Raw genomic sequence first — 23,362 nt, 5'->3', positions numbered from 1 at the left:
CGCCGCTGCTGCCGGCGTCCGACCCCACAGACCCCGGCCCTACACACCCCAGACCCCGACCTCCACAGACCCGAGACCCCAACCCCCACACACCGCGGCCTTTGGCTGCCGCACATCCCAGACCCCACGGACCCGAAACCCCGACCCCCTCACACGCTGGCCATCCGCCCCCACACAGCCCGGGCCTCAGGGACCCCGGCCCCCTCAAACCTCGGACCTTGGACCTCACACACCCTGGACCCCACACACCCCGGACCCCAGATCCTACACACCCTAGACCCCACACACCCCGGACCCCAACCTCCACACACCTCGGTCCTCCGCCCCCACACACCCCAGACCCCATACACCCTGGACTCTGGCCCCCACACACCCTGGCCCCGGCCCCCTCACATCCTGGAACCCCTGGAGCCGACAGACCCGAACCTCAACCCCCACACCCTCTGCCCCCACACACCCCAGACCCCACACATCCTGGACCCTGGCCCCCACACCCCGAACCCTGGCCTCCATACACCCAGGTCCCCACAGACCACAGACCCCAGACCCCAGACCCCGGACCACACCCTGTACCCTGGCCCCCACACACTCAGGTCTCCACACACTCCAGACCCCACGCACCCCGGCCCCCACACACGTGGGTCCCCACACACTCCAACCCCGGACCCCACATGCACCCTGACCTGGGCCCTCACACACCCCAGACCCTGTCCCCTGCTCCCCACAGACCCCGACCCCAAAAGCCCATCCCCCAGAGACCCTGGCCCTCATCGCTCACAGAATCTGGACCCTGTCCCCCACAGGCCCTGGACCCCATTCATCGCAGACCCTGGCCCTCATCCCCCACAAACCCTGGACCTCGTTCCCCACAGACCCTGCATCCTACAGACCGTGCACCCCTCAGACCCCAACCCCCACAGACCCCTGCCCCTGACCCTCACAGGCCCCAGCCCCCCCATCCTTCATGTCCCCCACACCCCACAGACCCTGCCTGTCATCCCCGCCCCGGGCCCCAGCTTTCACCCTTCACAGACTGCAGCCCCCTGCCCTCCAGGGAGCCTGACCTGCCCTTTCCCTCTTTGCCCTCACTCCCTCTGCCTTTGAGCTTCTCCTAAGCTCAGTCTTCCTCACCCCTCTTCTCTGGCCTCTTCTTCTTTTCACCCAAAGATTAAGTGGTAGTGGATGGCTCTTGAGGAGGTCTTTGATTCCAGGGAATCTTCAACCTAGGAATATAGTGATGGCCACCGGGTTTAGTGAGCTCTTACCAAGCCCCTGGCACTGCTATTTTTGTTTAACCCTCACAATTCTTCCATGCAGTATTATCCCTGTTTTACAGTTGAGAAACTGAGGTACAAAGGGGCAAGGTGACTTGCTGAGGTTGACTTGAATCCCCGCCTGGCCAGGCTTTCCATTGTGCTGTGATAAGACAGGGACATTCTTCCCCTAACCTTTACCACTTATTTCTCAGGAAGTCACTGGACCCACCGCCAGCTGGTTTTCACCTTTTATCTGGTGGTTATGTGACAAGTGATTATATGAAGATGGCTGGATTATATTTTATAACTCCAACACTGTGCTGATCAGAATTAGTATCTGCACAGAGGACTTGAACTTCAGCCTCCCTAAACTGATTGCCCTTATCATTCAAGATTCTGTCAAAGTGGCATCTTAAACCTTTTTTTTTTTAAACTAACGCCAAACTTAAAAAAAAAAAATCTTAACTGCTTTTCTTAATTTAAAAATACATATAATGATTTAAAACATACCTCGAGGTTATTGTAGAAATGCTTTTATAAATTCTTGCTGTCCCTCACTTGGATCCCGTTCCCCTCTAGAGAATTACCGTCAGAAGGGTGGTCTAGAGACTTGTAATCACGTAAAGCCAGTCATGGATCGTTTCAGCGTTGTCTTCAATGCTGCCTTCCCCAGACACGTTTGGTTTACTTATTACTGAATTTTGCTTGGGCTCTTCACTCTTTTTGCTATGAATGAAGGCCAAAATTCAATGTGGCACTTATCCATGGCCGATTTAACAGATGGTATCTTATTCATAATTATATGAACTCTCATTAGTAAATCATTTTTTAATTTCACAGAACTGCTGCCCCATTCAGATAATTTTTAAGCCAGCGGTTTGTTTCCTGTGATACTTCAATTTAATTAATTGGTCATTCCCTTTGTAATAATTTCCTCTTGTCCCATCTGCCAAAACTCAGCATGTCCTCATTTCTTCATTTTTAGTAAATCTAATTTTGATTTTTGTGGGTGATAAAATTTTCAGTTTTAATCTTAACCTTCATGTTTTCCATCCAGTGAAAATCAGCAAATGGTTACCCAACCAAACCCGATTCCGACTTACAGCCACTCTACAGGGCAGGGTAGAACTGCCGCATAGAGTTTCTAAGGCTGTAATCTTTACAGAAGCAGGCTGCCACATCTTTTTCCTGCAGAGCAGCTGCTGGGTTCAAACTGTGGACCTTTCAGCTAGCAGCTGAGTGCTTAACCACTGCGCACCAGTGCTCCCTCTAACAAATAGTTGCTGCGTATATATTAAGAGCTAGGAGCAGGAGAAGATATGCAGAGTAAGACAGCACCTCCCAGGGAATAGGAAGTGTAAGAAAGTAACACACCTAGTTGTAATACCAAACCAAAAACCAAACCCTTTGCTGTTGAGTCGATTCCGACTCATAGCGACCCTATAGGACAGAGTAGAGCTGCCCCATAGAGTTTCCAAGGAGCTGGTGGATTTGAACAGCCAACCTTTGGGTTAACAGCCACAGCTCTTAACCACTGTGCCACTAGGGCCCCATAGAAGGCCAGTTAATACTGTTCATGAAACTTTAAATAAGGAAAATACCATAGCAATTTGCCATCTGGGTCTTGAGTCCCCAAGACACCCCCTCCCCCAGGTTTGGTGACTCGCTAAGAGGACTCACAGGACTCAGCATATAGTTGTAGTCACAGCTGTAAATTATTACAGTGAAAGAATGCAAAGAAAATTCAGCAAAAGGGAGAAGCAAATGAAGTCCGAAGAAACTAGGTTCCAGGTTCCAAGAGTGTCTCCCAGTGTAGTCACACAAAAAACCCTATTGTCATTGAGTCAGTTCTGACTCATAGTGACCTTACAGGATGAAGTAGAACTGCCCCATAGAGTTTCCAAGGAGCACCTGGTGGATTCAAACTGCAAGCCTTTTGGTTAGCAGCCATAGCACTTAACCACTACGCCACCAGGGTTTCCATAGTCACAAGATGAACTTAACTCCTTCAGCACTGAATTCTGAGGACACGAATGTTGTCTACCAGGGAAGCTCATTAGGGTCTCGGTGCCTGTGTTTTTACTGGGCACCAGTCATGTGGGCACCCTTTGCTTAGCACGTGCCAAAATTCCAGACTCCCAGAAAGAGAGCAAGTGTTCAGCACAAACCATATTGTTTGCGTAAGCTGTTCAGGCACAGTGAGATGCTCTTATCAGGGAATGGGGTGAATTCTCTTGAAATCCGAATTCCCAGATACCAGCTAACCTTGTAAGCAAGCATTTCAAACCTTAGTTTGACCCTTGGGAAAATCCTGGATTTAGTTAGCATTTTTTTTTTTTAAAGTATGTGAGGGTGTAGTGCTGCACTAATGCTTTAGGTGACCATTTCCATATTTATAAAATAGCCATGAGGGAAATTAAGTACTTTGCCAACGGTGTAGTACCTCACGATGGAGGAGATCTGGGATTTAGTTGCAGGTATTTAGATCCTTAAATTCAGACCACTTAATGCTCTACCATATAGTTTTTTTTTTTTTTTTTAATGCTCTACCATAGTGATCTGCGTGAAACTTCTCAGTCACGTGCATTCCGAACACTGACAAGGCAAGGCTGTTTAGACGTGGGTATTGACTGTATTTCATTTCTGTTGGTGGCCTGGTTTCTTGGACTCTGGGTAAGGATTTTTGTTGTTAAGAATTAACCTTTTTTTCCAATCTGTTCTTCCCAGGAAAATCTAATGTAATGGATGCACTTAGTTTTGTAATGGGAGAAAAAATAACTAATTTAAGAGTGAAAAATATCCAAGAACTTATTCATGGAGCCCATATTGGGAAACCTGTTTCTTCTTTTGCAAGTGTAAAGATTGTCTATGTGGAGGAAAGTGGAGAAGAGAAAACATTTGCAAGAATTATTCGAGGTATTTCTTTATAGATTTTTGTTGATGAGTCATTTGATTTTTCAAGAGTTGAGTCAGGTTACCTGATTTTCCCTTCATTGAAGGATATGATTTATTATTCTGTGGCAAAGCGAACTAGAGAATTTTTTCCCCTTTGTATAGCAAATCTCAGAAGCAAGTAGTAGAACCTGTTTGGCAAGGATTCTGCACTAGAACTCCGTGAGAAGACGTATTTGATAAATCTTTCTATTCTTAAATAGCATTTTTATGCCTGTATATTTGATTAAAATGAAGGCGGAAACCTACCTGGAAGACAGAGAGAGGTCAGAAAGGTTCTTCCTGAGGTTATTTATGTTATGTTTATACGGTTTTCTTACTGATGTGCTAATGCATGTTTTTAACTTGTATAGACAGTCTCTCTACCATCAAAAAGTAACTTGGGTGAAATATTTGAATTTATATTTTGTGAATTTACTCATGAAATCCCTGTGTTTCCTTAAACAAAATTGAGAGCTGTTTATTTTTCTGTCAGGAGTTTACAGAATCTCTATAAATAGGCTCAGTGTTTTTTTGGTTTTGTTGTTGTTGTTTTCATTCTGGTCCACTTAGAACGTCTCTATAAATACACGATCTTATTACTCTCCCCCAAATTCAACCACAGACAATTTTAGAAATAATCAAATATTATATTATTTCTAATATTCAAAATAATCTAATATTATTCAAAATAATCAAATGTTATTGTATACTTATAACTTAACATGTAATTTAAGGGTTTCACCACTTTATCACCCAGATATCTCATTGGCTAGCTCCATCATTTTCTTCAGGTATTTACTCAGAAGTCTCTATCTCAGAAGGGATTCCCTAGCCATCCTGTTGAAAATACGGCACCTCCTCCCCTACATGGAAACTTCCTCACCCTTTCACAACCGTGTCTTCGTAGCGCTGACCACGTTCTCACTTATCTTTGCTTGACTTGCACATCTTGGGTTATCTGTCTTCCCCACTTGCGTATTAGCTGCATGAGATCAGAGACTTTGTGTTTTGTTTACTGCCGTAGAGCGGTCCCTGGCACATAGTAGACACTCGATCTTTGCTGAGTGATTAAATGCATTTATGAACATGTAGAGTTCATTACTGACCATTTCAATAAGAAAAACAATTTTATTAAATCTTCAGTGATTGTTCAGATGTGTCTAATACTTAAATTTCCTGTAAGAGTCTCTCTTTTATTTTAGGGGCATGCTCAGAATTTCATTTTGATGACAAACCTGTGAGTCGTTCTGCCTACTTAGCAGAGTTGGAGAAGATAGGCATAATAGTCAAAGCGAGAAACTGTCTAGTTTTTCAGGTAAGTAGTGGTGGGAGTTCGGTTCATAGTTTGAAAAAAGAACTGCATCACTGTATTTTAAATGTTGGTGTACTTTACTCTTTTTAAAGGGAACCGTAGAGTTGATTTCAATGAAAAAGCCCAAAGAAAGAACTCAGTTTTTTGAAGAAATCAGCAGTTCAGGAGAGCTTATAGGAGAATATGAGGAAAAGAAAAAAAAGTTACAGAAAGCGGAAGAGGATGCACAGTTTAATTTTAATAAGAAAAAAAATGTGGCTGCAGAGCGCAAACATGCAAAATTAGAGAAGGAAGAGGTAAGGTCACAAAGAAGTAGCCAGTTAGATATCGGATTCAAAAATTCTGTCTGCTAGAATTGTTATGTATTGGGTTGAGGTTAACAAGAAAAAAACATTTTTTTTTTTTTTTTTGGTTTTTTTGGGGGGGGGTTGAGGTTAACAAGAAATTTTCTTTAGTAATATAAAACAGAAAAGCCCAGTATTCATTAAAGATAGACTTTTTGGTATATCTTCCACATTTGATTGTTTTTTCCCCGTTGGCAAGACAGCCTGAACTGCAAAAATGTCTAATCTTCTCAACTAAAAATAAGCTTGAGTTTAAACATTTGGATCTTGACCACCTTCCGCTTTTAAAAATCATTGAGGAAATCAAAGACTTTTTGTTTCTGTGGGTTATATCTATCAGTATTTACTGCATTTGAAATGAAAATTGAGAAATTTTAAAAATGTGTTAATGATCCATGTAAAAATAAAGGTAATAAACTTATTACATGCTAACACGACTAACTTATTTTTGTGATAAGTAATTACATATTCTAAAACAAAAAATTAGAAGAGTGACATTGTTTTGCATTTTTATACTTTCTTTAAGGTCTGATTTAATAGAAGATAGCTGGATGCTCAGGTGTGCCTCTGCATTCAGTCTGTTGTAGTATATGGTTTTCATTGAAATTGATGCAGAAAATCTGGCCCCACACAGATAATTGTAGCTGGAAATTGGAGGAATATTTTAATAGTCTTTTCAGATGATTGTGGGTATTCTTCTTTGATACTACACCAAAACTCAATAGGTGGCAGTTTCTTGAAGATTAATTTCAGGGTAGAACCTGAAACTACCTTAGAGAACTTGTCATACTCTGTTACCTTAAAATTTCTTTGTATACCTTGTACTTTGAATGAGCCTTTTACTCATGCGTGATTTTATAATATCACGCATTGGTTATTTGGAAAATATTGGTTCACTGAGTTATGGAGATTTTCTAAATATTGATGCATGTTATCATACAATATTGAAAATTTACATTTGTTAATATTACCACCATTCTCATCAGAAAAGCTTTTAAGTGTTGAGAAGCTGTCAAGCTCATAATGGTGTGTACAAGTTTTCCAAAATTCTCATTTTCACTTGAAAGCTCAGCTTTCACTTGAAAGTTCAAATTTGGTAGCAAATAATGTTTTTTTTAATGTTAGTTGTTTTCCTTGAACTGATGGGCTCACTTCAATCAATTTTTAAAAATACCTACCAGATACCCAGGTCTGAATAACTTAGCGTTTGTTACTTGTTCTTTTAAGTAAAGATGGCGTTCCATTAAGAACAGTGGCTCGTTCAGGTCGCACCACAGCTCAGTCACACAAGTGCTTGTCTTCAAGACAACCACATTTAAGTAGCCTACAGAAGTGTTTATGTGTACTTCCCATTTCTTCAAACAATTTTAAAAAGACATGCACGCAAAGAACATTCAGTACAATTAATAATTTTTACTGCTTCATCAAATACATTCTTAAATGGACTTTTTTAAAATTACAGGTGTGTGACAGTAAAGAATACAGTGACTGTCTAGTACAGTTTGGTGTCACTGCTTTGATTTGTACTAAGGCCTTGCAGTTTTACCTAACTTTGGCACTAGCACTATCAGTACAGTGTCAATACACTGAAGAGGCAAGGGCTTTTGCCATTGCTATTTCCTCTGCCTAGATCATGACCTGATCTTTGCATGACTGATACTCTCTGTCAAGTTTTGTTAAAAAAATTGTCTCCTCAGGCAGGTGTTTGCCGTTCAGCCCCGCAATTGAAACTAGCACCCCTTGCTCGTACTACCATGTTACCCTATTTTGTTTCCTTTTGTATCACATATTGCTGTGTGAAATTATCTTCTTTATTATTTATTTATTGTCTGACTCCTCCCTCCCTCTGCCAGAATGTAAGCTTTAAGAGAGCAGGGACCCCATCTGTCTTATTCCCCACTATACTCCCAGCACATAGAACAGGGGCTGGCACATCGTAGGCACTCAATACATATTCATTCCTTGGTTTTGTCAGTGGAAAGGGGTGGTGGCAGTAGAAGGCTACATACTGACTCATATGTCATAACATACTGAGACAGCTTACTAAAATTGTAGAATTGCAGAACTTTAAACAGTATAAGGAAAGCTAGAATAGTCCACCTTAATTAATTTTTACGAGTTCCTGACATCTGGCTGCTTACGGTTACTTGGAGCACATCATTGATGAGGATCCCCCTCTCCAGGCAGCTCATTCCTTTATTTAAAAAAAAAAAACTTTTTTTTTTTTAAATAATGTTCACTTTTTATTGTGCCATAGGTGAAAGTTCACAGCTCGAGTTAGCTTCTCATACAAAAATTTATACACACGTTGTTATGTGACCCTAGTTGCTATCCCTATAAGTAACAGCACAGCCCTCTTTTCCACCCGAATTTCCTGTGTCCATTCAACCAGCTCCCATCCCTTTCTGCCATCTCATCTTGTCTCCAGACAGGAGCTGCCCATTTAGTCTCATGTATCTACTTGAACTAAGAAGCACACTCTTCGCGAGTATCGTTTTATGTCTAATAGTCCTGTCTAATCTTTGTCTGAAGAGTTGGCTTCAGGAATGGTTTTAGCTCTGGGTTAACCAAGAGTTTGGGGGCCATGTCTTCTGGGGTTCTTGCAGTCTCAGTCAGACCATTAAGTCTAGTCTTTTTACTAGCCATTCCTTTATTAATAGCCCAAATAGAAAAAACAAGAAAATTCTTTTCTCATTCATAGCGACCCTGTAGGGTTTCTAAGACTGTAAATCTCTGTGGAAGCAGGCTGCCACATATTTCTCCCACAGAATTGCTGGTGGTTTCAAACTGCTGACCTTCGGTTAAGAGTTGATTGCTTTAACCCCTGCACCACCAGGGATCCTATATAATTTAGAACTTTAATAGTTCTGCTAGGAAAATACATCCTGTAGCAGGAGTTTTACCTAGAATCATTGAACTGTAGAGTTGTTAGGGGCCTTACAAGTTATATAATGTTTTTTTCTTAAGTTTACAAGTGAGGAAGCTGATGCCAGAAATGTTAGTGAACTTCTCAAAATCACAGGTCAAGACAAAAACGGGGTTGGGACCGAGGATAGAGGGTATCACTTCATGGTTCTTAACACCAGACTGTCGAGTGCATAAATCCAGAATCATGAACCAGTTTATTTTAGAAGTGTATCCAGAAGCCCTCTCCATATTGTTTTTGGGAACAGTATTGTTTCTTAACGTAAATAAAAATTCATTAGATACCATTTGTTGGTATAATAGTTGAGTTTATGAAAGATCAGCTTAAGTATTCTCCCCATTAATTACTGTTGAATTATACTGTTTTATAGGCAGACCGTTACCAGAGTCTACTTGAAGAACTGAAAATAAACAAGATACAACTGCAGCTTTTCCGACTATATCATAATGAGAGAAAAATTCGTTCTCTGAACACTGAGTTAGAGCATGTGAATAGAGAGTTGAGTGTCACGAAAGAGTCTCTTTCTCATCAGGAAAATATAGTTAAAGCCAAGAAAAAGGAACATGGAATGCTAACTAGGCAACTGCAACAAACAGAAAAAGAATTAAAGTGAGTTTTTAAAAATAGGTATTAACAGTTGGATTTTATATAGATTATCTCATAGAGAAAAATGTAAGTGACACTTTGAGAGTTGGTTTTTTAATAAGCTTTCTGTCTTAGAATACTTCCTGATTTACAGAAAATTGCAGATGGAAGAGGCAGTTCCATATATCTCACACCCAGTTTCCTCTGTTGAACGTATCCCCTGTTGATACATTATTACTAAAGTTATACTTTACTCTGATTTTAATTCTTACTTAATTTCCTTTTTTTGATCCACGATACCATATTACGTTCAGCTGTCATGTCTCCTTAGACTCATCTTGACTGTGACAGTTTGTCAGGCTTTCCTTGTTTTCGATGACTGACAGTTTTAGAAGTAGTGGTCAACTATTTTGTAGAATGTCCTGTAATTAGGATTTATCTGATGTTTTCCTCTTGATTAAGCTAACGTTATGGGTTTTGGGGACAAAGACCATAGAGGTAAAGTGTCAGAGATCACATGATAGAATTTTACGAGACCAACGACTCCTTGATTGGAAATACCTTTTTTTGCCCACATAAACAGTGAGTATACACATGGACCTTGCCACATGGAATACTCAGGATTCAAATCAACTGCATCTGTGGAAAGAGACGATGGAAAAACTCAATATCAGAACAAGGCCAGGGCCGACTGTGGAAGACATCATCAGTTGCTCATACACAAGTTCAAGTCGAAACTGAAGAAAATTAGAACAAGTCCATGAGAGCCACAACACAACCTTGAGTGTATCCCACCTGAATTAAGAGGCCATCTCAAGAATAGAGTTGACGCGTTGAACACTGATGGCCGAAGACCAGAGGAGTTGTGGAATAACATCAAGGACATCGTACATGAAGAAAGCAAGAGATCATTAAAAAGACAGGAAGGAAAGAAAAGACCAAAATGAATGTCAGAAGAGACTCTGAAACTTGCTCTTGTATGTAGAGTAGCTAAACCGAAAGGAAGAAATAATGAAGTAAATGAGCTGAACAGAAGACTTCACAGGGCAGCTCGAGAAGACAAAAGTATTATAATGAAATGTGCAAAGACCTGGAGATAGAAAACCAAAAGGGAAGAACACGCTTGGCATTTCTCAAGCTGAAAGAATTGAGAAAAAAAAATCATGCCTCAAGTTGCAGTATTGAAGGATTCTTCAGAGAAAACACTAAATGATGCAGTATCTAAAGAAGATGGAAGGAATACGCAGTCACTGTACTGAGAAGAATTGGTCGATGTTCAACCATTTCAGGAGGTAGCATTTAATCAAGAACTGATGGTAACGAAGAAGTCCAAGCTGCTCTGAAGGCATTGGCGAGAAACAATGCTGTAGGAATTGACTGAACACCAATTGAGATGTTTTAACAAACAGATGCCACACTGGAAGTGCTCACTCGTCTATGCCAAGAAATTTAGAAGACAGCTACCTGGACAACCAACTGGAAAAGATCCATATTTGTACCCATCCCAATGAAAGGTGACCCAACAGAATGTGGAAATATCAAACAATATCATTAATATCACACACAAGTAGAATTTTGCTGAAAATTATTCAAAAGTGGTTACAGGAGCATATCGACAGGGAACTGCCAGAAATTCAAGCTGGATTTGGAAGAGGACGTGGAGCAAGGGATGTCATTGCTGATGTCAGATGGATCCTGGCTGAAAAAGAATATCAGAAAGATGTTTACCTGTGTATTATTGACTATGCAAAGGCATTCAGCTGTGTGATTGTAATAAATTACAGATAAGATTGCAAAGAATGGACATTCCAGAACACTTAATTGTGCTCATGAGGAACCTGTACTTAGAAGAAGAGGCAGTCATTTGAACAGAACAAGGGGATGCTGTGTGGTTTAAAGTCAGGAAAGGTGTGCATCAGGGTTGTATTGTTTGTATGCTGAGCAAATAATCTGAGAAACTGGACGATACGAAGGACTGGGTATCAGGATTGGAGGAAGACTCGTTAACAACCTGCGTTATGCAGATGACACAACCTTGCCTGCTGAAAGTGAAGAGGACTTGAAGCACTTACTGATGAAGATCAAAGACCACAGCCTTCAGTATGGATTACACCTCAACATAAAGAAAACAAAAATCCTCACATCCGGGCCAGTAAGCAACATCATGATAAACGGAGAAAAGACTGAAGTTGTCAAGGATTTCATTTTACTTGAATCCACAGTCAGCACTCACAGAAGCAGCAGTCAAGAAGTCAAAGGACGCACTGCAAATCTGCTGCCAAAGATCTCTTTAAAAGGACTCTTTAAAAAAGATCTCTTTAAGGACTGGAGTCCCTAAATGCTTGTTTTTATCATTGTGCATGTCTGTTGAGAGGTGTTCAGAGAATGCAGTTAATTTTAACACGTGCGATCTGCCATGCTAGAAGATACTATTGGGATAACCTTGCTGTGACAATATTTGAAGTTTGGCTAGCACTCACAGTTTTTCTGCTGTAAATATTTCACTGTCCTATAGCTATCCTTTATGAGATCCTCACTGTAAGAATAAATGTTTGATATAAGGAAAAAAAGTGTTAAAAAGCAAAGATGTCACTTTAAGGACTAAGGTGAGCCTGACCCAACCATGGTGTTTTCAGTCGCCTCATATGCATGCGAAAGCTGGACAGTGAGTAAGGAATACTGAAGAAGAATCCATGCCTTTGAATTACCATGTTGAGGAAGAATACTGAATATACCATGGACTGCCAGAAGAACAAACAAATCTGTCTTGTAAGAAGTACAGCCAGAATGCTTCTCAGAAGTGAGGATGGCAAGACTCTTTCTGACATACTTTGGACATTTATCAGGAGAAGCCAGTTGCTGGAGAAGGACATCATGCCTGATAGAGTAGAAGATGAACAAAAAAGAGGAAGACCCTCAAAGAGGTGAGTCGACACAGTGGCTGCAACAGTGGGCTCAAGCATAACAAGGATTGTGAGGATGGCACAGACCAGGCAGTGTTTTGCTCTCTTGTGCGTAGGGTTGCTGAGCCGGAACGGACTGAATAGCACACCAACAACAGTGAATATTTATTTTACACTTCGGATTATAATCCAATATTACTTTCTTTGTTGGTCAGATTGTTCTGGCTTCGGCCATTGTGTTCTTTTGACATATTTGAACACTTCCTTATGTTCCTTGCACTGAATTTTCGTTCATTAAGGCTCACTCTTTGTGCTGTAAAGTTCTGTGGGTTTAGAGAAATGCATGCTGTCATGAATCCACCATTACAGTGTCATACATAACAGTTACGAGCGCTAAAACAGTTCTCTACGCTTCACCTATTCACACCCCCTAGCCCCAGCTTAACCTCTGGCAACCACTGATATGTTCAGAGTCTCTGAAAGTTGGTTTTTTATATTTATTTTTAATCGTGATTTGATAAAAAGAACTTTTTCCTTTTATAGATTATAAAATTTAAAGGAAACCTTTTTTTTTCTTTTTAGATCTGTGGAAGCACTTTTGAATCAGAAGAAGCCTCAGTACATTAAAGCCAAAGAAAATACTTCTCACCACCTCAAGAAATTAGACGTAGCTAAAAAATCAATAAAGGACAGTGAAAAACAACGTTCTAAACAGGAAGATGACATAAGAGCCCTGGAAGCAGAACTGGTTGATTTAGATGTTGCATGGAAAAGTTTTGAAAAGCAGGTTGAGGAAGAAATCTTATATAAAGGGAGAGAGATTGAGCTGGAAGCAAGTCAGGTGAAGAAGTTGATACCTGGGAAATCTTTTCTTTTTATTGTTTCAGTTTCTTTTAATTAGAACAAATTTAAAGGATGACTTTTTTTTCAGGTATTTTAAGAGATTATCCTTAGAACGTTAAATTATAGGGATTGGGGCTTATACACAGAATCTAATTTTAATCTTTAGTCTGGAGCTTTTTTTTCTTTGTAACCAATTCACTTGCCGTTGAATTGACTCTGACTCATGGTAGTCCCGTGTGTGTCAGAGTAGAACAGTGGCTGATTTGGGGGAAGTAGAGCTGGGTAGACTTGAACATTCAACCTTCCAGTTAGCAGCCAAGTGTATTAAACATTTCCACTACCCAGGGACTCCACAGAGGGTATTATAACATTAACGAATTGATTGAAGTCCTAGAAAATACTTCAACAAAGTTACATCGTACCATTTTGTAATAAAAGGCAATTAAATTATTATTATTTTTTTTTGGTAATTATTTTTCCTCTCAAGAATATTACAGAAACTTTTGAGGTCAGATATATGTAGCTTTGAAGAGCCTTACGTGCTCACTTATTTGGCAGGAGGAAAGTTGATACAAGAGGTTAAGTGATGAATTAATGTCCAATTTAGTGTATAGTCTTTAATTACAATAGATCAGTAGTACCTGAAAAAAAAGAAAAACCTCTGCCATTGAGTCATAGTGATCCTGTGTAAGACAGAGTAGAACTTCCCCGTAGGGTTTCCAAGGCTGTAAATCTTTACAGAAGCAGACTGCTACATCATTCTTCTGCAGGAGTAGCTGGTGTGTTCAAACTGCCTACCTTTGGGTTAGCAGCTGAGCACTTTAACCGCTGCACCAACAGGGCTCCATAAATCAACAGTCCAAAAATAGGTAGTTCTGAGTTTTCAAACATTCAATCAAATTCTTGTCATTTATCTCAGTACTTTTGTGGTAACCTTGTATTACAATATATATGCCAAAGAAATTGTGACTATATAAATAGAAAAAAATACATAATTTTCTCTGGACTCCTCTTGCTTTGGGTCTGTTAAGGAGCTACAGTCCCCTTTCTCTTTAAAGAATTTCTGACGGAAACCATCCATGGTTTGTTTTGAATACCTTGTTGATCTACTTAAATGGTTTTAAGTAAGAAGTGTTCTTCACGTTCACATATTTTACCTGGGGAAAATGGCCAGTTATGATCTCATCTATGTAAGACATTTTTTTAATAAGATTAATTAACTGCTGGTAAAGGATATCATACAAAGAATTTCCTTTCATCCTTCCATAAATGAGTTAGCAATGTCTAACTGCTGTTTATACAGCTGGATCGTTATAAGGAACTTAAAGATAAAGTAAGAAAGAAAGTGGCCATAATGACCCAACAGCTGGAGAAACTGCAGCGGGAGCAGAAGGCTGATGAAGACAGACTGGCGTTTGAAAAGAGGAGGCATGGAGAAGTTCAGGTACCTCGATTTGTGCAACAATGGTTTAGAATAGTTTCACTGAATTTTATTCCCATTTTACATTAGTTTTTCAGTATATGAATGGATTTACATCAAACATAGGCAAGTAGTCAAAAATTTCTGGGTTACCTGTTGCCGTGCCTAGCATTATTTAGGTGTTCTTTTCTGGTCTAAGGTAAGGGTCAGCAGTGCCTTCATTTGTGTATTCAGTAAGCATCATTGTACATGTATGCAGTGATAGACACTAGGCAGATTCAAAGAAAATAAAGTCTGTTCTTACATACATTTTAGTCCAGTGGGCTTAGGAAAAGGTTAGATAGAGTGAGAAAAGCAAAAAAGTACCATGATAGAGGTGAATGCAAAGTCATTTGGAAACATTAAGGCCATAGCCCAAGAGGAGCTCAATGACCTATGTGGACAGTGCCCATTGAAGCAGCGATGTATGTGTTAGGTTATCTAGTGTCCTGCGTTAGAGCAAGGCAAACTTGGCTTCCAGCTTGTCTTGTTCTGTCACTGTCCTGTGTAATCTTGGTAAATAACTAAATTATTTAACTCCTCTGACTTTGATTCTTCATTTGTATAGTGAGGATAGTGCTGGGCAGATTAAGATGAATGTGAGTATGATAACACACCAAGCATCTAGGCTGTCCCTCTATGCCTCATGACTTCTATTCTGAAGACTAATTGGGCTGCAGAATTATCCTTATGGGCACATTCAACAATAATTGCAGTTTATCATATATTATGGAGTTAAATAGTCTTCTGTGGGCCATCCTGATGACCACCACCATTGCTAATAAAAGCGGCAGTGGGGAAATGGTCTGAATTATACACACATTTGATTTATAAGTAAATATTTGGAATTGAGAGGAAAAAAACTTTTAATGCCTACTTTGCTAGAGCCTTCACGACTCACAACAACACTGTGAGGGTAGGTCTTTGCTCTAGTGTGCCGAGAAGAAAATGAGGCTGGGATTTCCAAACTAGATACGTCTCCAGAAAAGGGTCTGACATTTTCTAGAGATGACAGTTATAATAATAGCCTTATAATATGATGTCTATTTGTATTTTCCATATGTCAAGCAGCGCTGTAAACCCTAATCCTCACAGCAGTATTACGAGGCAGATATTCTGGTTTTTTCTCTTGTATACACTCACTGCCTTGGTGATCTCATCCAGTCTCATAGCTTTAAATATCGTCTGCTAATGACTCCCAAATTTGTATCTCTAGCCCAGACCTTCCAAACCTCAGCCTCATATACCTAGCTGCCTCCTCAGCATCTTCATTTTATGTGCTAAATTGACATCTCAAACTTAACCAATCCCAACCAAACTTCTGGTGTCGCCACCCAAATGTGCTCTATCTCAGGTTATGCGAGTTCAGTCTTAGCAGTTGCTCAGCCCCAAAACCTTGCAGTCTGCATTTGACGTGTTTAGGAAATTGTTGCTCTACCTTCAAAGTATACCAAGAATCGGATCCCTTCTCTCCACTTCTGCTGCTGCAATCCTGGTCCAACCCCCGTCTTTTTTGCTTTCGTTTAGGTCAGTGTAGTAGCCTGCTAGCCTCTAACAGGCTTTCCTGCCTCCACTCCTGTGTCTTCCACAGCACTCTCAGCACAGCAGCCAAGTGATGCTTTTAATAACTAAGTCAGATCATGAAACTCCTCTTCTTGAAATTCTCCGCTGGTTCCCTATCACACATGAAATTAAAATCTAAGCCCTTAAATGTCCTACAAAGGCCTACCTATATCTGCTCACCCTGCCCACCCCCCATTTACCTCGTGGACATCCTGTTTCCTATTCTCCTTGCTCTCTGTGATCTAACCAGACTGGCCCCCTGGAACATATCAGAAATGTTTCTTCCTTAGGGTCTCTGGTGTCCCCAAAAATTCATGTCCACCTAGAGCCTCAGAATTGACCAGATTTGGAAATAGCAGCTTTGATGTGAAATTATCCTGGATTTAGGGTCGGCCCTACATCAATGACTAGTTGTCTTTCTCAGAAGTGGGGAGGACACACAGACACAGAGGAACAGGTAACTTAAAGACAGAGGCAGAGACTAGTGTATGATGTGCGTACAACCCCAGGAATGCCAAGGATTGCCAGCGACCCCCAGAAGCTAGAAGAAAGGTGTGGGACAGCCTCTCCTTCAGAGCCTCCAGAAGGACTCAACACTGCCAACACCTTGATTTCAGACTTCTAGCCTCCTGAACCATAAGAGGAAACCCTGATGGCGTAGTGGTTAAGTGCTACAGCTGCTAACCAAGAGGTTGGCAGTTCAAATCCTCCAGGTGCTCCTTGGAAACTATGGGGCAGTTCTACTCTGTCCTATAGGGTTGCTAGGAGTCGGAACGACACGGTGGCATTGGGTTTGGTTTGGTTTTGGTTTGGAACCTTAAGAGAATAAATTTCTGTTGTTTTAAGCCATCCAGTTTGTGGTAATGTGTTATGGTAGCCTTAGGACATTAACTCAGGGCCTTTGCAGTGGTTGATTATTCCTCTGCCTGGAAAATGCTTTCCCTAGATTTCCTCATCGTTAATTCCCTCACTTCCTGAAGTTTTTTCTCACATGTTGCCTTCTCAGCGAGATGTCCCCTGACTACCCCCTTTAAAATTGTAGTACCCACTGCACATCTTGATCCCATACCCTGACTCTATTTTTCCAGTAGCACCTATCTCCTAACATATTACAGTAAAACCTGCGAAAGCCAGCACCCCCGTAAGGCAGAAACCTGTTAGAGAAGGAAAGCTCAAATATTTTCCACTAAAACAAGCAATAAAAAGTGGTAAGACTGCACCCTGTCAAAGGCAGAAAACTTGAGAGTCCTGGAGAACCAAGGCAGTCCTGTCAAGTTCCAGCTCTCAGGTTTCTCTATACTTCATTTACGTGTTTGTTATGTTTATTGTCTGCTTTTCCACTCTAGAATGTAAGCTCCATAAGAGCAGAGATGTTTGTTTTATTTATTGATGCATCCCAAGTGCCTAGAATAATTACTTACGCAGACTAGATAACCAATAAATATTTGATGAATAAGTGAATGAATTTTACAGATGAGGGAATCAAGACACGAGATGGTTAACTTGATTAAGGTCACACAGCTAGCAATTAGAGGAACAGAATTTCAAGCCTCGGTAAATAGATTCCAAGCCTCGTTCTTTAAAATGAATTTTCTTATCCTCTGTGCTTCTCGGATTATTTGCTCAGCATACATACTGAATGGAACACTGCATCAGGATTGGAGGGAGACTTATTGACAACTGGTGATACGCAGATGACACCACCTTGCTTGCTGAAAATGAAGAGGGCCTGAAGCACTTAACAGATGAAGATCAAAGACCGCAGCCTTCAAGTATGGATTACTCCTCAACATAAAACAAAAATCCTCACAACTGGACCAATAAACAGCATCATGATAGGTGGAGAAAATATTGAAGTTGTCAAGAATTTCATTTTACTCTGATCTACAATCAACACCCATGGAAGCAGCAGTCAGATGGCTCATTGCATTGGGCAAATCTGCTACAAAAAAAGATGTCTCTAAAGTGTTAAAAAACAAAGATGTCACTTAAAGGACTAAGGTGCACCTGACCCAAGCCATGGTAATTTTCAGTAGCTTCATATGCATGCAAAAGCTGGACAGTGAATAAGGAAGACCAAAGAAGAATTGATGAGTTTGAACTGTGGTGTTGGTGAAGAAGAAGGAAAAAAATCTGCTTTGGAGAAGTAAAACCAGAATGCTGCTTAGAAGCAAGGATGGCGGAACTTTGTCTCACCTACTTTGGACATGTTATTAGGAGGGATCAGTCCCTGGAGAAGGACGTTATGCTTGGTAAAGTAGCAGGTCAGCGAAAAAGAGGAAGACCCTCAATAAGATGGATTGACACAGTGGTTACAACGATGGACTCAAGCATAACAACGATTGTGAGGATGGCGCAGGATCAGGCAGTGTTTCACTCTGTTGTACATAGGGTTGCTGTGAGTTGGAATCGATTGAATGGCACCGAACAGCAGCCACACCTGTGCTGTACTGGCTCTCATTTTAGTTTCTTCGTGATTTGGCAGACTAAAGTACAGAAAAATATTTAAAAAAAATAAAGTACAAAAAAATATTAAAGGTGCACTATATGATAATCATGAGTAGAAGAGGACATTTTGTGGAAAGAGAAAAACAAAGGTAGTAACAGCAGAATTGCTTTAAAACACTTGTGTAATTTGTATCAGAGCCCTGGAATCACATGAAATTATACGCTGATTTCTGCAAACACACGTTGGAGATTGTTGCCTTTGTGCTTGCTAATTTCTTTTTGGAACAATCTACTCATATCACATGTTAAATTCTGTAATTACCCACTCCAGAAAGCCTTCCCTGCCCCTTCTTACCACCCCACTTCAAGAAAGCTCATCTGGTCATACATTGTTTTTATCTGTATATGTCTAAGGGTTTTTATCAGCTTACACAAAAATTACTAATTGTTACAGCTCTACTGGACTCACAATAGTGTCCACTGTAGAACCTTGCACTTAGTAGGTATTAATAAGTGTTAGTTGAATTTTTTTTTTTTAATAGAAGAAGAAATGAAATACCATGGTGGAGAGTTAGAGAAGACCCATACCCAAACTCAGTTTCCTAAAGGACTGGTGACTCTTTTCCCAGACAAGAAGGGCTGTAGCTTTTCACAAGTCCAGAGACCTCTGGTGCTGGGCAGTAGTTGGCTTTCTCAGACAGTTTGCGTGATAAGCTGGCATCCAAAATCCAGAACGCCTGAGACCAAAGTAGTCTGATTATTCCCCAATATGTGTCCAGCGGAGCACCCAGGCTGCCATGGATTGAATTATGTCCCCCCAAAAATGTGTGTATCAACTTGGTTAGGCCATGATTCCCAGTATTGTGTGTGTCTTCCATTTTGTGATTGTAATTTTATGTTAAGAGGATTAGAGTGGGATTGTAACACTACCCTCACTCAGGTCACCTCCCTGATCCAATGTAAAGAGAGTTTTCTTGGGATGTGGCCTGTACCACCTTTTATCCCTTAAGAGATAAATGAAAAAGAAGCAAGCAGAGAGTTGGGGACCTCATACCACCAAGAAAGCAGTGCCAGGAGCAGAGCATGTCCCTTGGACCCAGGGTTCCTGGGCAAAGAAGCTTCTAGTCTGGGAGAAGATTAATAAGAAGGCCAACAGAGAGAAAAAGCCTTCCCCTGGAGCTGACACCCTGAATTTGGACTTTTAGCCTTCATTACTGTGAAGAAATAACTTTCTCTTGTTAAAGCCATCCATTTGTGGTATTTCTGTTAAAGCAGTGCTAGATGACTAACACAAAGGCCCTGACACTACTCCTTGGGATGATAAGACAGTTTTTCTCTTTTCTCATTGACCCAGGTGTTTGACATTTTCTCCAGTAAAGTATCTTCCTCAACCTAAATGTGTCTCTGAGCTCTTTTACATAGCAGGTGGTAACCCCTAAGGCCTAGCTGGGATGTTAGGTGATGACTGTGATGGGGCTCATCTGGCATGAGACAAGCCCTGGGACTTTCCTGAGTTTAGGCACAGAGGCAGATGTTCCCAGTTGACCTTGTTTTTTCCTCTCTGGATAGAATTATTAATTTAGGTAGTAGATTTTCAATATGGAAACTTTTCAAAATTTGTGAGTTCCTTGAAAAAAGGAGCTTTGTCTTCCTCATTTTTTTAACTGGCTCTTAACACATTAGGTATTTGTTCAGTGAGTTTGTGTGATGAATGGAGTGATTATCTTCCTAAGTATATTTGTCCTTTTCCACTTGAAAACCAATATTCTCTTCCCTAGGGTTGTATATTGAAAATGAATTGTCCTTTTTACATTTGTACACTCCTAGTTTTAGATTATTTAGTAATGAGATAAGACAGATTGACCTTGTTCTGTAGTACACTGGATGGAATAAAGGGGGGAAGGGTAAAAACATGAAACTAATTGGAGACTACCACAGAGTTTGGATTTAATGATAAGGTGAATAGAGCTAGACTTTCATGAAGTGCTCTCCCCACAAACCTTTTAGTTGCCCTGTAAGTTCCTATATTGTTGTAATACTTAACCAGTCTCTACCGTAATAACTTATTTGTCTCTCTCTCCCACCAGACAGTTCTCTTTGGGGGCAGGGACTCAATCCTGTTCATTGTTGTACTTCTAGTTCCTAGCACATGTTAGCCAGTGAATAAATAACTTCTTGAATGAATTAGTTTGAGGGACAGATAAAACTGTGTATAGATATATGAAGATAATCCCCTTGGAGTTTGAAGTTATCCGAGTGAACTTCTTGGAGATCAGGTATCTCATAAATGGTAGAGCCAGGATTGGAACATTGATCCATGTAATTTCAAAGGTCTACACCACACTGCCTTTTCAAAATTAAAATTTATTCTTAAAAAATTTTTGAAGAGTGATATTTTATATAATTCCAATTTATAACAACAATATTATAGTTTGGGAGTGAAAATTAATGGTTTGGAATTGTTGAAACTGATTTCAAATTTTATTTCATATTTTAGGGAAATATAAAGCAAATACATGAACAAATAGAAGACCATAAAAAGAGAATAGAGAAGTTGGAGGAGTATACAAAGACATGCATGTAGGTATAGTAAGAAAAACCCTTACAGATTTTTTTTATTTCAAGTGTCTGGTGTACCTCTGTACATCAGATGAATCCTCCAGCTATACGATAATGCTCAACTCTGTTGTTTATCATTTCATAGTATGTAACAAAAAATTAAAGGTAACCACATAACAAATAAAATCTGAAAAATATAAATGTTTAATACTGTTAAAACTTAAAGATCCCTTTTGGTTGTTGATATTTTATAATAAAAGTAACAAGTTACATCATGAAAGCTTGTAGAACCTAACTATTCTGCCATTAAGAATTTCTTTTCAATCAGCATTTTCTTGTTATTGGAGCACTGGTGGCACAGTGGTTAAGAGTTACAGCTGCTAACCAAAAGGCTGGCAGTTCGAATCCACCTGCCACTCCTTGGAAACCCTATGGGGCAGTTCTACTCTGTTGTATATGGTTGCTATGAGTTGGAATCGATTCTGCAGCAACGTATATGGTTTTTGTTTTCTTATTAAGCTCACGATGATTGCATTAGTTATAGTGATCTTACTTTTTCAATACCCACAAATATGTATCTTTTGACCATAAAAAAATTATCAAAATCTCTTTTGCCCATATTTGGTTTAGGTTTATTTTATTGTATTTTTTTATTTAAAAATTGATAGAGCATTACTCCATTCCTCCATAGTGCTATACAGGAATTTATTTTATCTCGTAATTCCTAAATCTTGGTTATTCTTTTTATTATGTGGTTTTTTGTTGTTGCTATTATGTAGTGATTGCTTGAAAGAGAAAAAACAGCAAGAGGAAATCCTGGAGGATGAAATTAAAAAAGCAAAATCAAGAATGTCTGAAGTTAATGAAGAACTGAATCTTATTAGAAGTGAGCTGCAGAATGCTGGAATTGATAAGCATGAGGGAAAACGCCAGCAAAAAAGAGCAGAGGTTCTGGAACACCTCAGAAGGCTGTACCCAGAGTCTGTGGTAATTAGAAATGGATAGTTAATTAAAACAAAAAAGGCTAAGCTTTCTTATTTGAGGAAAACAATTATCTTCTTATTTGGGATTAAAATTTTTACCATTATTAGGAAGCAGTATTATTTAAGAAGTCTTTAAGATTTGTGTTTGAAAGTGTATTCGTATATAAAATATAGCAGCAAATAATTGGGGTAAAACATATATAACATCCATTAGTGTCTGTAGATAAGTAATTGTTGGGGAGAAGCAGGGACTTGAACACAGTACCCAGAAAGTCCAAGTATGGCTAGTACCCACAAAGGACCGAAATGAGGTAGCCTGGTCTCCCCCAAACACATAGCCTCAAACGTCATGTTCTTCGTGGTTTCAGAGTTTTTTAATATAAAGTCCAAGTATGGCTAGTACCCACAAAGGACCAAAATGAGGTAGCCTGGTCTCCCCCAAACACATAGCCTCAAACATCATGTTCTTCGTGGTTACAGAGTATTTTAATATATTTTTTTCAACAGACATCATTGGCATACTTTTGAAAAATTAGTTTTTATTCTATAAATCTGACTATACATCCAATATTGTTCGCGTATCTTATTAGCCAAAATAGGGTGAGAGAACTTTTTGCTTGGGGCGTCAATATCAGAATTATTTCCCTTGGTACTAGGGGCCTAGCATCTTACTATCTTGTCACTAATACCAGTGTACACTTCACAGTCCTTCTTTTGTGATGACCTGTTTTCAGCATTTGACACTGTTAACCACGCGCTCTATCGTGAAACACTTGTCCACAGACCTCCATGATGCTATACTCTCTCGGCTTTCCTCCTGCGTCTAGCCACCCTGTCTCTAGCTCCTTTATAGCATCCTTTTTGACTTTCTGACTCTTAAATATGGGTTTGACTTCTGGATAATGAAGAAGGAATAAAGCTGGGTCACAGACTCTCCTTTCCCTAGTACCTAACTGTCTTATCTAGTGCTGCTATAACAAAAATACCACAAGTGTGTGGCTTTAACAAACAGAAATTTATTTTCTCACAGTTTAGGAGGCTAGAAGTCTGAATTCAGGGTGCCAGCTCTAGGGGAAAGCTCTCTGTCTCTGTTGGCTTTGTAGGAAGGTCCTTACCTCTTCTGAGCTTCTGCCTCTGTGTGATCTTCATGTGGCTTGGCATCTCTTTTCCCCCATCTCTGCTTGCTAGCTTGTGTTTAATCTCTCTTATATCTCAAAAGAGATTGACTCGAGATACACCCTACACTA

The 23,362-nt window shown here is 40.0% G+C and overlaps 1 protein-coding gene across 2 annotated transcripts in view; it reads left to right on the top strand.

Annotated features, from left to right (window-relative positions):
* The window catches only part of SMC1B (structural maintenance of chromosomes 1B), a 68,893-nt gene that overhangs the window by 243 nt on the left and 45,288 nt on the right, over positions 1–23,362 (top strand). For both annotated transcript variants that reach the window (XM_049884640.1, XM_049884639.1), the window contains exons 2-9: positions 3,984–4,172; positions 5,393–5,505; positions 5,595–5,798; positions 9,143–9,381; positions 12,843–13,101; positions 14,407–14,547; positions 21,071–21,153; positions 21,912–22,119. In XM_049884640.1, the coding sequence (XP_049740597.1) occupies positions 3,984–4,172; positions 5,393–5,505; positions 5,595–5,798; positions 9,143–9,381; positions 12,843–13,101; positions 14,407–14,547; positions 21,071–21,153; positions 21,912–22,119 (1,436 nt within the window). The remainder of the gene's footprint in view (positions 1–3,983; positions 4,173–5,392; positions 5,506–5,594; positions 5,799–9,142; positions 9,382–12,842; positions 13,102–14,406; positions 14,548–21,070; positions 21,154–21,911; positions 22,120–23,362) is intronic.

This window comes from Elephas maximus, chromosome 4, assembly GCF_024166365.1.
Source record: "Elephas maximus indicus isolate mEleMax1 chromosome 4, mEleMax1 primary haplotype, whole genome shotgun sequence".
Lineage (NCBI taxonomy): Eukaryota > Metazoa > Chordata > Mammalia > Proboscidea > Elephantidae > Elephas > Elephas maximus.
This window is presented reverse-complemented; position numbering and strand designations above follow the sequence as displayed.